Source organism: Sapajus apella, unplaced genomic scaffold (assembly GCF_009761245.1).
Source record: "Sapajus apella isolate SASKATOON/1434 unplaced genomic scaffold, GSC_monkey_1.0 scaffold3, whole genome shotgun sequence".
NCBI classification, from domain to species: domain Eukaryota; kingdom Metazoa; phylum Chordata; class Mammalia; order Primates; family Cebidae; genus Sapajus; species Sapajus apella.
The window spans coordinates 721,480-736,673 of record NW_022436943.1 but is presented as its reverse complement, the minus strand read 5'-3'; the positions used below and the strand labels follow the sequence as shown (position 1 = coordinate 736,673).

At 41.7% G+C, this 15,194-nt stretch overlaps 1 protein-coding gene across 2 annotated transcripts in view; it reads left to right on the top strand.

Annotated features, from left to right (window-relative positions):
* Positions 1–15,194, top strand: part of SPAG1 (sperm associated antigen 1) — a 76,070-nt gene that overhangs the window by 47,494 nt on the left and 13,382 nt on the right. For both annotated transcript variants that reach the window (XM_032248057.1, XM_032248068.1), the window contains exons 11-14: positions 2,046–2,411; positions 2,795–2,894; positions 8,963–9,115; positions 14,182–14,348. In XM_032248057.1, coding sequence (XP_032103948.1) covers positions 2,046–2,411; positions 2,795–2,894; positions 8,963–9,115; positions 14,182–14,348 — 786 coding nt within the window. The remainder of the gene's footprint in view (positions 1–2,045; positions 2,412–2,794; positions 2,895–8,962; positions 9,116–14,181; positions 14,349–15,194) is intronic.

Genomic DNA, 15,194 nt, shown 5'->3' with positions numbered 1-15,194 from the left:
TTCGAACTAGTGGCCTCAAGTAATCCTCCCACCTCAATCTCCCAGAGTGCTAGGATTAGAGGCCACCTTGCCAGAGCCACACTCAAACTTTTATATACTAACTCCCGAGTCACTGGCTCTGGAGAAGGCCCCCTCTCTGATCTATATGCAGAGCCACCTCTTGAACAGCTCCATGCATTATCCCACGGGTATCCCAACACCCAACAGAACTCACACGTCTTTCATGTTTGGGCCTCTGTTTACCTGTCCAAAGGCTACCAAAGTTGTTCAGGGCCATTTCAGTCTTAAGGAAAGAATGCTTTAAATTCAGTTCAAATCTGGGTTATGGCTGGGCACAGTGGCTCATGCCCGCAGTCCTAGCACTTTGGGAGGCCAAGGAGAGAGGATCGCCTGAGACCAGAACTTTGAGACCATCCTGGGCACCATAGCAACACCTCATCTGTACAAAAAATTTTAAAAATTAGCCAGGCATGGTGGCTCTCACCTGTAGTCCCAGCTACTCTGGAGGCTAAGGGGAGGATCGCCTGCCCCAGAGTTCAAGGCTGCAGTGAGCTATGATGGCACCACTGCACCTGTCTCAAAATAAATAAATAAAAAAAAATAAAAACAAATCCGAGGTATGCTGGCTTCTAGCTCTGTGTACTTGAGTGGATTCCTTAGCTTCTTCCTTGTGTCTCTGTTGCCTCATTTGTAAAGTGGGAATGATAATACTTGGTATTAGGATGAATGTGACCCATATTAAGTTCTAAATGAACTGTATCTCTTTGGTGATAGTATTGGTCGGGCCTGTGGGAATACTGTGCAAAGGGGTGGAAAGTAATACCAAGTTGACCATTGTTTCTGCTGATCCTGAATTTTGTGCTTTCACCCAGTGTCTCCTTGAGAACTTGATTAGCAGAAACCAGATGCAAACTGGAGCCTTACTCTAGGAATCCTACTGGGTTTAATATGCAGATTTATCTCTATAGCAAAATCTTTTTATTGTTTTAATAATTAAGTCCTTTTTGGCTGGTGATCCAAATTGGATGTTATTCTGCTGTACAGAAAACAGTATTTATTAATTTGTTTTTATACTCGATGCTTAAGGTGTTCATTCACTGATTTTCACTTAAATAATTGTGCTTTTCTGTTCCCTCTGTCTCTGTGCTTAAAATCTTGGCTTTACCATTCATGAAAGAGGATGGAAAATATATCCATTAAGAATCAGATAAGAATTTGTTAAAAGAGAAATCTTGGAAATCTCTATATTTAAGTAGTTTTTAACAGTGCTTATTTCAATGATTAATTGCTTTGTTTTAAATATTGATAAGACACTATAAATGAAATATGTATTCCTTCAGCACTGCCTGAAAAAAGAAAAAAGCAAAAAATAGATATATATCATTTTCATATTTAAAAATAGTTTCAACAATCAATTATTAAAGCTATTAATACCTGAACTCTTAATCAAAATCAAAGAAATTTTTAGTTTGAATAATGCATTGGGATGGAAAATTTACTGTGTTTTTAAGGCTCCCTTTAAGCTTAAAAACTAAGTGCCAATTTTATGTGACTTTTTTGCTAAATTCACTTTTAAAATGACTTAAAAATCACTTGCACTTTATTTTTCTTTCAAATCTTTTTTCCTAATCTTTTAAAATAAGGAAAGGCGTCTCCACCTTGGGTACTAAAATTGTATTCAAGTTTTTGCAACTCCATTCAAAAGAGTACGTATTTTGTAAGCTCTACCTGGGCAGGTGGGCTTCAAGGGGATGGCTATAAGATGCCAGTTTTCACGCCACAGACCCTTCAGTGCTTAAACAGTTACAGACGGGGATGGCTTCTGTCCGGAGCCGGGGAGCCGCGTCCTCAGGAAGCCGCAGGGGCCGGAGGGCGCGGACTGGTGGACGGGTCGCCGAGGTCGGGCAGCGCCGGCTCCGCCCGCAGGGGCGGCGCCCGACCCGGCTTTCCGCGAGCCCGCCCTCTGCGCCCGGTGCCCCCGCGGCCTCCCCGGCAGCTGCTCCCGGTGATGCAAACCCTCACTTCCCGCATCCGCTTCCCCACAGAGCCTGCGGAGCCGGCGGGAGCCGCGCAAACAGCCCAGCCGTGCGCCATGGGCAACATCCAAAAGAAGCTGACCAGCAAAGCCGAAAGTGGCAAGCGGCCAGCCAGGGGCGCGCCGCGGCGGGGCCAGACTCCGGAGGCCGGCGCAGACAAGCGGAGCCGACAGCGGGCCTCGGCGGTGGCGGGCGGCGGCACCAACGGGCATCCGAGCGGCGGGCGGGGCGAGGGGGACCCCGTTGCGTCCCCGCCCGCCGCCCCGGTCAGTCCCGCCGGCCTAAAGAGCCAGGGCAACGAGCTGTTCCGAAGCGGGCAGTTCGCCGAGGCGGCCCACAAGTATTCGGCGGCAATCGCGCTCCTGGAGCCGGCTGGTAGGTGCGCCGCGCCCTGCCACTTCCTGGGCCCCTCGCGCTGTGGTTCACCCGACCCCCAGGGCCCCGAGGGAGTGGCGTCGCCGTCTCCTGAATGACAGGCGCCAGCATCGCTGCATTCCTCCCAGGTGACTAAGAGCGCTGTGCCACCTGACCTCAGTGAGCAGCGCCTTGGAATGCGGGCATGTGCCTGGCCAGGCACGTTTACCTCCATTCCCGCCGGGCTTTCCCTTGGTGGCTATTGTGGGTAGCAGCTCCGTGGAGCTCTGCATGATCAGTCTGCAGGACTGCAGTGCCACCGGAGACCTCGGGCGTCTTTTAATTCTGGTGAACTGTGATCTTGCTAATGGATTTTAACTGTATTTAATTAAATGTGATTTTAGGAAGTGAAAGTGCAGATGATCTAAGTATCTTATATTCAAATAGAGCAGCATGTTACCTAAAAGAAGGAAACTGCAGTGGCTGCATTCAAGATTGTAACAGGTAAACTGCACGTTTTCAGGTTTGTCAAGAGATTGTTATAATTTCATTGTGGTGAATGCAATATCCAAGATCCTACATTTTCTGCCTAAGGGTCTAATTTCTTAAGAGCTTATGGTATGTTAATTGATTGATGCATACAAATCATAAATTATCTCACGTATATGAAGAGGGTTATAGAAGATTATGCAAACTTTTTTCATTTCCACTGCTACCGCTCTAATTCATGCTCTTTCTGTATCACTCCTAGACTACTGGAGAAGCCTAATAACTAGTTCCAATTCACTGTGGCATCAGAATAGCTTTCCTGAAACGTTATTTTATTCAGATTGTTTCATACAGGCCTTTAATGGCTCAGTATTGGCTTTGAAATAACTGCAGACTTCTCTGTCACCACACTGCCCCCAAGCAAGTTTCTGCTTCCATCTGGTCTACTGGACCTCTTGCTTACTCTTGCCCACCCTGTTCTCTGAGCCCTTGCCCATGTTGCCCCCAATGGTGGTAATACCCTTTGTACATCTTAGCTTCCGAAGTTCCTGCTCAGCTTCCCCCTTTCTTTACCTCCTTGGGTGCCCCAGACTTCCCGGTCATCTGCAGGTCTGTAACACCTACACGGACACCTAGTCACACCTCTAAGTTCTGTTATCCACTGAAGGGGGTTTAAACACATTGAGGTCAGGAACCATGTCTTTTCCTTTTTATAATATATAAATAATCACTGTACATATTTATGGGGTACTGAGTGATGTTTCAATATGTATGATCCAGACACAGTGCTTCATGCCTGTAATCCCAGCACTTTGGGAGGCCAAGGTGGGCGGATGGCTTGAGGTCAGTTTGAGACCAGCCTGGTCAACATGGTGAAACCCCATCTCTACTAAAAATACAAAAATTAGCCGGGCATGGTGGCACACGTCTATAATCTCAGCTACTTGGGAGGCTGAGGTAGGAGAATCACTTGAACCTGGGAGGCAGAGGTTGCAGTGAGCCGAGATCCCACCACTGCACTCCAGTCCCACCACTGCACTCCAGTCTGGGCGACAGACAAGAGACTCTGTCTCAAATATATAGATGTATATATATATTTGAAACTATGTATCATTGTTAACTATAGTAATCCTACAGTGCTATAGAATACTAGAACATGTGCCTTCTAGGTAGCTAGCTGTAGTTTTATATCCTTTAACACATCTCTGCCTGTATCGCCCCCACCCCCTTCCCCCATCCTTCCCAACCTCTGGTATCCTCTGAGGAACCATGTCTTATACAGCTTTGTACCCCATCGAAGCATAGTAGTCACCCATGGTACTCAATGAGTTACCTGCCTGGATGGTAAATATCTACATAAATAAAACATTGTTTCTCACCATTAAGTAATAAGAAGCACTTTGGCAAGAAGCTACTATTAGTACATGTAAAAAAATAAGAAGGCATGTCCTACTTTGACTGACACAGCCCTGGTTTACTTCTGTTATTTCATATAACATCCTCAGAAACTCTAGTTTGGACAGTAAATTATGTGGACACTCCGTTTATAAGGTGAGTAATTTGTTATTGTTTTCATGGCAGTATCAGTTTATTGATATGGGTAAAGCTTGCTAGTATCTGTACCTAAGTTTAAAAAGAAGGCGTTGAGGCACTTGGATTTTTGGCCAGTTTTACATATTTAAATTTGAGATGAATAATACTTTTATATTCTCTTTGGCCTGACATCAGACCGCATCCTCAGTTGTGCTGGCTCACCACACTCGCTAATCATTACATTTTTCAGGATTTGTGAGCTGGTTGATGTCAAGTTGATATTTTGAAATCTGTTATGGTGGGATACCATTTAATACTATCAAAGAAACAAATGCCACAAATCTGGGCTTCCCCCCAACACTTTTTCTTTACCCAGAGAGCCAGTTGTTAAGGACTTTTACTAGTGCTCTTAACAGACAAGACCATGTGAAGTTGTTGGATACCAAGCTGGTTGTGATTTGCAGCCAACATCCTTACAACTCAAGTGTCTGTTTCTAATACATTACCCTTCAGACTTGTTTTAGGCCTTTCCACTGTGAGGGAGGTCAGGACACTTTAGTTGAAACTTGAGAACCCTAACGTTAGAGCTGCTGCAAAAGAGTGGTTTGCGTTGTCTTACATGAGATCCTCTAAGGTGATGAACATTTACTGGCTAAAATTTGCTGTGTTTCATTGTAGACCCAGGAGGAAGTCAAGGGTGGGACTCCAGCCAGGGAGGCTAGAGTGAGGGCTTGTCCTGGGGGAGGGCAGGAGATGGCCTGACCGAGAGGGAAGTGAGTATGGCTTTAGGTAGGATGTGCTAATGTAAGAGCTGTTTTTTAGGCAAGGAATCTGGCTCTGCTGGTTGGTGCTGACTCCTTAGAGACTGACCTACTCAGATGTTTTCTTTGATAGCTGGACTACCAGTCCCAGTGTAAGAGAAATGGAGATGAGGCCCAGCAGGGGGTGACTTTACTCTAAAGCAGTGATTCTCAATCTTGTTTTATAGCCAGAGAAGCCACACTGTGCTACTGTGAACATCTTTTCAGCTCAAGTAACTATATTTTCACTTTACCTCAAACAGATTGCATACATATTAAAAGGAGTTAAGTTTTTTAGGTTTTCAGTTAATTATCTTTGGAGAGTTCATGAGTTCCTTTTTATTTTATTATTATTATTATTATTTTTATTTGAGCCTGAGTCTTGCTCTGTCCCCAGGCTGGAGTGCAATGGCACGATCTTGGCTCACTGCAACCTCTGCCTCCTGGGTTCAAGTGATTCTCCTGCCTCAGCCTCCCCAGTAGCTGGGCTTACAGGCACGCCCAGCTAATTTTTTATATTTTTTGTAGAGAAGGGTTTTCACCGTGTTGCCCAGGATGGTCTTGAACTCCTGACCTCAAGTGATCCACCTACGTTGGCCTCCCAAAGTGCTGGGATTACAGGTGTGAGCCACTGCACCTGGCCCACAAGTTCTTATTAACAGATAAGTGGTATCAGGAGTCAAACACTGTAAAAAAAACAAAACAAAAAAAACAAAAAAAACCACAAAATTTAAAATAAAGGGAAAAATCTAACCTATGAAAATAATTTTTAGATATATTTTGGGAAAAACTACCATTTGATTTTACATGTTTTACTCCTGAGGAGCCTTGGTTGTTTTCCAGGCGTGTGTTTGGAGAGTGGCCATTGGGATTGTGGGGTGGGGTGGGGGGAGATTTGAAGAGCTTGAAGATCTCTAAGCCCAGCCTCTCCCCTCACTGCAGCATCTCCATGGCTGTCTTTTAGACCTCCAGGAGAAGCATGAGAAGGGGTTATGATGCTTAAGTTTGAAAGCCATCATTTTACAACTTTTAAAATTCTCCTAATTGTTTATAAACTAAAAAAAACTTCACTTTTCTTATCTATCAGAACTGTTTTGGTTTATCTAACCCACACCAAACATCTTTTGGTGACTTTCCATTGAGGATGTTTCAACAGACAAAATACAACAAATGAATGTTGCCTAGTAATTCTCTGCTTTTTTTTTTTTTTTTTTTCTTTGAGACAGAGTCTGGCTCTATCACTCAGGTTGGAGTGCAATGGCATGATCTCAGCTCACTGCAGCCTCTGCCTCCTGGGTTCAAGTGATTCTTGTACCTCTGCCTCCCAAGTAGCTGGGATTACAGGTGTGCATCACCTCACCCAGCTAATATTTTGCATTTTTTTAGTAGAAACAAGAGTTTTGCCATGTTGGCCAGGCTGGTCTTAAACTCCTGGCCTCAAGTGGTCTGCCAGCCTCCCAAAGTGCTGGGATTACAGGCTTGAGCCTGGGTGTCTGGCCAGTTCTCTGCTTTTCCTTATCTTTGCTACTCTCTCACAGACTTGAAATAGGAAGATTCTTTAGGGTTTTAACTGTGTTAATTTGAATAGACAGCCGCTTTTGTAAGCTCTGCTTCAAAAGTTCTCTGTGCTTATTTTTATGCATAGGTAGTTTTTTCCTTAATGGAATTTTCATTCATAAATTCATATTCATTTTCAGGACTGTGGTTAAAGAAAAAAAATCTTGCATTCACTGGGCTAGAAAGTGCTAAAAATTAAATATATCATCTCATCAAGTTTAGATCCCAAGCTTGGCTTAAGGCCATCTTGAATAGATAAATGGCACCTTGGTCATTGGAAGTCATCTGTGAAGTGAAGGTTGTCACATAGTTGTGACTCTCTCTGCTCATAGAGTCAATATTACCTAAACAATAAACTAAGCTAAATTTAAGGCAGTGGTACAGGTGACAGATCCTGATGCCCACGGAGCTACTGTCTAGTGTTTAAATATTTTTACTTGATTTTAATTTTATGTTTTAAATAACATTTACTGTTAAAAAAAAACCTATTATAGAAAACTTAAGAAAAAACTGGGACAGCACAAAGATGATCATTAAAATCACTCACAATCTTAACACCTAGGCATAGTGAAATTGGTTATTTTTTCAGAGAAGTGAAGTGGATTAGGTTTAACAGCTTTTCTAGAATAACTTCTGTGATACCCCAGAAGGGCTCCCACAAGTGCAGCTGAGTATCTGTATGATGTGGGAGTGGTCTGAGTGGCAGATGACTCAGAGTTCCTTCGTTTGCACTGTTTCTGTGTGTGTTGTGGTAGGCAGAGCGTAGGCTCTGAGCGCTCACAGAGAAGTTTGCCAAGTGCCTCTCATGACCCAGGCGTTGATCTAGGACTGGGAATATAGTGGTGCTCAGGACAGGCAGTGCCCTTGGCCTTCACAAAGCTCACATTCAAAAGAACTGACCTGTAGGACCATTACTCCTCATGTCTCAGTTTCTTCACCCACATAATGAACATGCTAGTATTTACCTTACAGGTTTGTTGTGAGATTAGATGGGGAAGTCTGCAGTGACTAGCACATAGCAGATACTCTGTCAGGTTTTCCTCATTGCCAAATCATTGTCGACAGGAATAGATAGCAGATTTCTAAGACTATTGGGAAAAAAAAAAAACAAAAAACAAGTTAAAGAAAGCAGCCCTCGCTCATGCTCTTCCAGAAAGTTAAATATTTGATATATTAACTGCTTGTAGCATGAGTTGAAAGAATAATTCCACAATCTTCAATGTTTACAGTCTGGTGCAGATGCTAGTGGTCTTCACAGGATCTCTGCATGGAGGACTTCTTTGCAGCTTCTGTTGATTTTGTTAAAAACCAAGACTACTATAGTGTTCATTCATAAATACAGATGGTCCTTAACTACAGTGGTTAACTTCTGGTTTTTTTGACTTTACTATGGTTTGAAAGGGATACACAACCACAAGGTTTCAGTCTTTAAGCATTGGTAATTCTTTAACCAAAGATTCTGGGCTGACTTTGGACTTAACATATTTTCAGTTTACACTGGGATTATTGGGACATAACCATATTGTAAATTGAGGATTATATGTACAGGTTTTTTTATTGTTTTACTTGAGAATATAATGAAGTACGTTAAATGCTGAAGTAGCTTTAAACACTTACTTCAAACAAAACCAAAAAACGCAACCATGAGATACATCTTTAGTGATATTGGAAACACCTAGACTAAAACGTGCAAGATGAAAATTCATGACATAGAAGTAATCATTGTATGTTTAGTTCCTTGATCCTCTTTTGGTCTGTTTTTGAAGCCCTTTTGCAACAAGTGAATCATAAACTGTAGTAAGTTTTAGAATGCCAATTTTCAAAATGTGATGCAACTTTTATGGTTCTGTACTTTATTATTAAATGCATAGTTGCAAATAAGAATTTTCTTTTTAATCTGTTGAAACCCTGCTCTGTGCCTCCAGCCATGCTGCTCTGTTAGGGCACTGGGGAGGCTGGGGAATGCTGCCAGGGAGCCCACGGCTCAGTGAGAAAGAGTCAATGCGAGTGCTTTGATACTGGCTTAAAAGAGGGGAACACAAATTTGATTGCTCTGTTACTCTGCGTTTGCCTTTCTGGCATGTTGCCTGGTCCCCAAGTCGTGAGTTCAGTACTGCAGTATCTATTCAGTGAAGTATAAACTAAAGAGCATTTTTCAAAACAAATGGTATGTAATATTTTTGTCTTCTTAAGGGCTCTGGAACTTCATCCATTCTCAATGAAACCTCTTCTGCGGCGGGCAATGGCCTATGAAACTCTAGAGCAGTATGGGAAAGCTTATGTGGATTATAAAACAGTGTTGCAAATAGACTGTGGACTCCAGCTAGCAAATGACAGTGTTAACAGGTAATTAATCTGAGGCAGCTACCTAAAATCTAGTTGTTTTATTCATTTTTCCCTCCCCCTCCTTCAAGAACATGTAGAAGTATAGATGTGTTCTCAGTTACTTCCATCACCTGAATGATTGACTTCTTTTACACCATTAAATCAAATGGTTCTCTCCCTTAACACCTTGGTATTTGTTTTCTGATCCATTTATTACTGTTCAATGAATATTCTTCTTTTTGTCTTGGTAACACAGGATATAACTCATGTGCTGCTTAAGACTATGAGGTGATAAGAAGGTGTTTACATTGATGTCATAAATCAGTACTGGTATCTGGTATACTGGCTGATGCCTGTAATCCTAGCACTTTGGGAGGCTGAGGAGGGCGGATCACTTGAGGTCAGGAGTTCAAGACGAGCCTGGCCAACATGGCAAAACCCCATCTCAACTAAAAATATACAAAAATTAGCTGTGTGTGGTGATAGGCACCTGTAATCACGGCTGCTCAGGAGGCTGAGTCAGGAGAATTGCTTGAACCAGGCCTGTGGAGATTGCAGTGAGCTGAGATCACACCACTGCACTCCAGCCTGGGTGACAGAGCAAGATTCCATCTCAAAAAATAATAATAATAATAAATAAATAAAATAAAATAAATAAATCAGTACTAGCTACAGAAGAAGATCCCAAAAATGTAGTGAAAACTGCTGTGTTGAATCATCTCCTCCCACAGGATTTGCAGGTGCTCACTGGCACCATATCTGTCAGTGGAAACACATCTGTTGCTTCTCCTCAGGAGAACGATGTCTTCATGACCCTGCTAGATATTTTTGTTATATGCCCTTGTAAATAGACACTCACCTAGAATGACTAGTAATTTATAATGGTGAAATAGCAAAGAATTTGGATCTAATTTATATTATGACATATTTACCCCCAGCATGAGAATGGGAAGGCTCCAGACTTCATCAATTGCTTTCTGGTGAAATGCAAAAATTGCTAGTTGGATAACTTTCTATTTATGTATAATAGTTTCTGATCCCATTTGCTTAAAGTGTAACTTCTGAAATACTTACATGTTACACTGTACCCTGTACTGGTCTAGTGGACCAGGCCCTGCTCCCTTCAAAAAAGAAAAAAAAGGGGAAAAACGACATGGTCTCTGTATTTAAGCAAACTAGAATATAGCTGGGGAGAAACTGTGCAGCAGTTTATCCCCAGGCTGGGGGAAGGAGATCACAGAGAGGCCAGGCCAGCTTTGTCTGTATGGGCTGCACTTGTTCCAGAGAGCGCACTTGAGGGGGGCTTTGAAGGACCCTGATAGAACGTGAGGAGACCTTAAACAAAATTGTTGAAATGAGAATGGTAATTCAAGGTAAGTTTTAAAATCAGACCTTACCTTCCCATGTGGTTCCAGCCCTGCTGGAAAGATACATAGGCAGAGCTGACAACCATTCTCTTGGTGGTCACAGGGAACCTGTCTGATCCCAGCCTACCTAGAAGAAAAGGACATACATCCATTATTTGTGATGGGGTGAGATGAGACTGAACCTCAGACACTCACAGCCTCCTTGACCTTGAGCCTCCTTGGCCTTGAACAGGCAGCCTCTCCTGGCACTGCACAGCCACCGACCATGGCATGACATCTGCTGCCTCCTTTTATGTGCCCACAGGCCCTTTCCTCTTTTTGTCTGTGAATTCCTTCTCATCCATCAAGAAAGGACTTGCCTCCTCTAGGAAACTACTTTCCCTGATCCACAGTCTCCCTACCCCACAGGTGCACCTTAAGTTCCCTTTCTCGGTGCCCCCATAACAACACTGGGCCCTTGTTTATTACCCAACTTCCATAATTTTTTTTATATTCACTGTCTTTCTGTGTAAAATTATTTTCCTGTGGCTCTAGTGGGTGTTCCCTGAGGTCAGAAATTGTATTTTTTCACCTTTGTCACTGCAGTGCCTCCAACGGTAGACATCCTCAATAAAACTGAGGGCATTCTCAAACAGAGAACTCAGGGTTTACTCCTGGGCTTCCGGGCATTGCTTGTTGCTTTTAATTAGCCCCATCCTCAGCTTGGTAGTTTTCAAGGTAGAGTTGGAGAAACTAAGATCTCACAGTGTTAGAGGTTCTCATGAAACAGGAAGTGGGGAGACATTGGAAGTGTATGGCAGAGAGGAGGGCCTGATGAAAAGGCATTTTAGGAAATGTAGTTAATAGTAGGCTGAATGGATGAAGGGAGAAAAGGGTCTGAGAGACCATGATTACTCATATTTCTGACCTTTTTGCATTACAGTTTTTTTAAAAAATTGAGGTAGAATTCATGTACATAAAATTAAGGCATACAATGCAGTGGCAGTCTATACACATGCCATCTTGGGCAGTCATCACTTCCTAGTTCCAAAACATTACTGTCACCCCAGACAGGAAGCCCTGGACCCAGTAAACAGCCACTCCGCATACTCCTTTCCCCCAGCCCTGGCAACCACCAATCTGTGTTGCATCTCTATGAGTTTATCTGTTCTGGATGTTTCATGTAAATGGAATCATACGTGACCTTTTGTGTCGGGCTTCTTTCACTTAATGTTTTAAGGGCTCATCCATGGCACAGCAGGGATCAATACTTCATTTCTTTTTATGGCTAACATTCCATTATATGCATGTATATATCACATCTTGTTTATCCATTCACCAGTTGATGGAAATTGGGTCATTTCCACCTTTTGGCTATTGTGAACTGTGCTGTTGTGAACATTGTTCCAGAGAGAGCACTTGAGGGGGGACAAGTTTGTGAACACTCATGGACAAGTTTCTGTTTGCATACTTGCTCTCAGTTCCTTTTGGTATACGCCTAGGAGTGGAATTGTTGGGTAATTCTATGTTTAACTTTTTGAAGATTGTATTATATTTGTTATATGTACTCAAGAAGATTCATTGACATGTACTCAAGAAGGTTTATTGACTTTTAAGTAATTGACTTTTAAGACTCAGTCATTTTTTTTTTTTTTAATGGAATGGTTCTTACTGATATTTTGTTGATGAGGAGGCTTTGGTTTTGCCATGTATATTTTTATATACAATATCTGTTTAAAATTTTTCACTATTCCTTATTTGTGAATCCCATATTTATGCTTGCTTTTCCATCTACTCCAGTTCATTACGGAAAATTAAGCAGCAGCCACCTTTTTTTTAATTTAAACATCTGTGTTTATTTTGTTTCTGTCTTCCATTAACCATATTCCTCTCTTCCTCTCCAGGAATCTTATATGTTAAATTTCCCTGCATATACTTATTTATTCCCTGGCAACACATCATCTCTTTTCAGCTGCTTCTTCCTTCCTCTCTACTGGTAATACAAGTTTTGCTTGAAAATTCTTTTTTTCTGAAACTTCTTTTTCTTCTGCAATTCTGGGTGGTTATACATTAACTTTCTAATTTATTTCTTAACATTAAAAAGTAAGATTCAATTATTATAACCAAAGATCACTACTGAAACTTAAGTTTAAGAAACTATAAGGAAAGTATATGTATTACATTTGTCTATTTATAAATACAAAAGTTCTTCACACAAAAAGTATGTGAGACTAGAGTTAACTAACTTGAATTTATTCTACTCATTGCCAGTAAACCATTTCAGTCTTAGGAAGCAGTTCTTTTAACCCAGATTTGTTCAAAAGACGTAATTTTTAATTTTATTTTTAAATCTATGACATTTTGTATGTTTAAATAATGAAAAAGTGATCACCGAGGCTATCAATCTAAATTTTATATGGCCGTAAGTAAATGTCATTAATAAGAAAGTCCTTGTAGTAGAATCTAGTGTCTTATTTTTTCACCTTAATTCATATGAAAAGAGAATAAATAAATGGGGCCAGGTGCGGTGGCTCATGCCTGTAATCTCAGCATTTTCGGAGGCTAAGATCACCTGAGGTTAGAAATTCGAGACCAGCCTGGCCAACATGGCGAAACCTTGTCTCTACTAAAAATATGAAAATTAGCCAGGCGTGGTGGTGCATGCCTGTAATCCCAGCTACTTGGGAGGCTGAGGCAGGAGAATCACTTGAACCCAGGAGGCAGAGGTTGCAGTGAACCAAGATTGCTGCACTGCACTCCAGCATGGGCGACAGAGTGAGATTCCATCTCAAAAACAACACAAACAAATGAACAAAAGAATAAACTGGGCCGGGCGCGGTGGCTCAAGCCTGTAATCCCAGCACTTTGGGAGGCCAAGGTGGGTGGATCACGAGGTCAAGAGATCGAGACCATCCTGGTCAACATGGTGAAACCCCGTCTCTACTAAAAATACAAAAAAAATTAGCTGGGCATGGTGGTGCGTGCCTGTAATCCCAGCTACTCAGGAGGCTGAGGCAGGAGAATTGCCTGAACCCAGGAGGCGGAGGTTGTGGTGAGCCGAGATCGCGCCATTGCACTCCAGTCTGGGTAACAAAAGAAAAACTCTGTCTCAAAAAAAAAAAAAAAAAAAAAAAAAAAAAGAATAAACTGATAATTATAGAGATGAAAAAAATACAGAGCAAGAAAGAGTATCTTAACCACACGTAAATGTTTTGAGAAAAAGCATTCTTCACATGACAGCGAGCCCTTTGCAGTGTTGGCAGCCAGTCTTGTACATCTGTTGCCAACCACAGTGGTTGGTAATGTGGTTATCATAATGTACAGTTTGGGCATAGAAATTCTAAAATACTTCTGATCATTCTTAAGAGTAATACATTATCAATTTAGTAATGATATTAAATGTTACAGGAGACATTTCTTTTAGGCCTCCTAAATTTTAGTTTTATTAATATATTTAAATTTCTCAAAAAGAACATTTTATGTATACATTAAATTTTTTTAACAAATTAAAAATGTCTTAATTTTTTTGTTTTGATTAAAAATAGTCTAAGTTGCATCATTTATGGCAACTTGTAAAACTCTTTGAAAACAGTTTACGTGAACAGAAAATAGCTCAGGATTGCATGTTTTCTACAAGGAAGTATGCATTTGCATAGCATTTGTAAATTTTACTCTTAATCTGACCTTCAGTAGTATAAAAAGTAAACTAAATGATAAACAAAAAATTCATTTTCTCTTTAGACTATCAAGAATTTTAATGGAGCTAGATGGACCAAATTGGCGGGAGAAGCTGTCACCCATTCCTGCTGTGCCTGCTTCTGTGCCACTGCAAGCTTGGCATCCGGCAACAGAGATGATCTCGAACCAAGCAGGAAATTCCAGCAGCCATCGCCAGCAGGCCATCACAGGTGGGGGACACCTACACTCATTTCTTCTGAAGGTTACCTTGAGCTGTGTGTGTACTTTCACAGTAAAGCAGAGATAAGAGCATGAATTCTAGAATCAGTCCTAGCTTTAAATGAAGTCCCTGTTCTCCATCTTTTATTTTTTTATTTTTATTATTATTATTTTGAGACAGGGTCTTGCTCTGTTGCCCAGGCTGGAGTGCAGTGGTGCGATCTTGGCTCACTGCAGGCAGCCTCTGCTTCCTGGGTTCAAGCAATTCTCCTGCCTCAGCCTCTTGAGTCACTGGGATTATAGGCACGTACCACCACACCTGGCTAATTTTCATGGTTTTTTTTTTTTTTTTTTTTTTTTTTTTTTTAAGTAGAGACAAGGATTCACCATGTTGGCCAGGCTGGTCTCAAACTCCTGACCTCAAATGATCTGCCTGCCTTGGCCTCCCAAAGTGCTGAAATTATGTTCTCCCTCTTTAATACTATATGGTCTTGAGAAATTGTTACATACCTCCTGTGTCCTATGAGTATACATGTAAAAGGGTTTTGGTTTTTTTGTTTTGTTTTGTTTGGTTTTGTTTTGAGATGGGATCTTGTTTTGTTGCCCAGACTGGGGTGCAGTGATGCAGCCTTGGCTCACTGCAGCCTAGACCTCTTGGGGTCAGGCAATCCTCCCTTCTGAGTAGCTGGAACTACAAGTGTGCGCCACCATGCCTGGCTAGTTTTTTTTTTTTTTTTTTTTTTAATAGAGATGGGATCTCATTATGTTGCCCAGGCTAGTCTTGAATTCCTGGGCTCAAGTAATCCTTCTGCCTCGATCTCTGAAAGCGCTGGGGTTAATAGTTGTGAGTAGCCTAG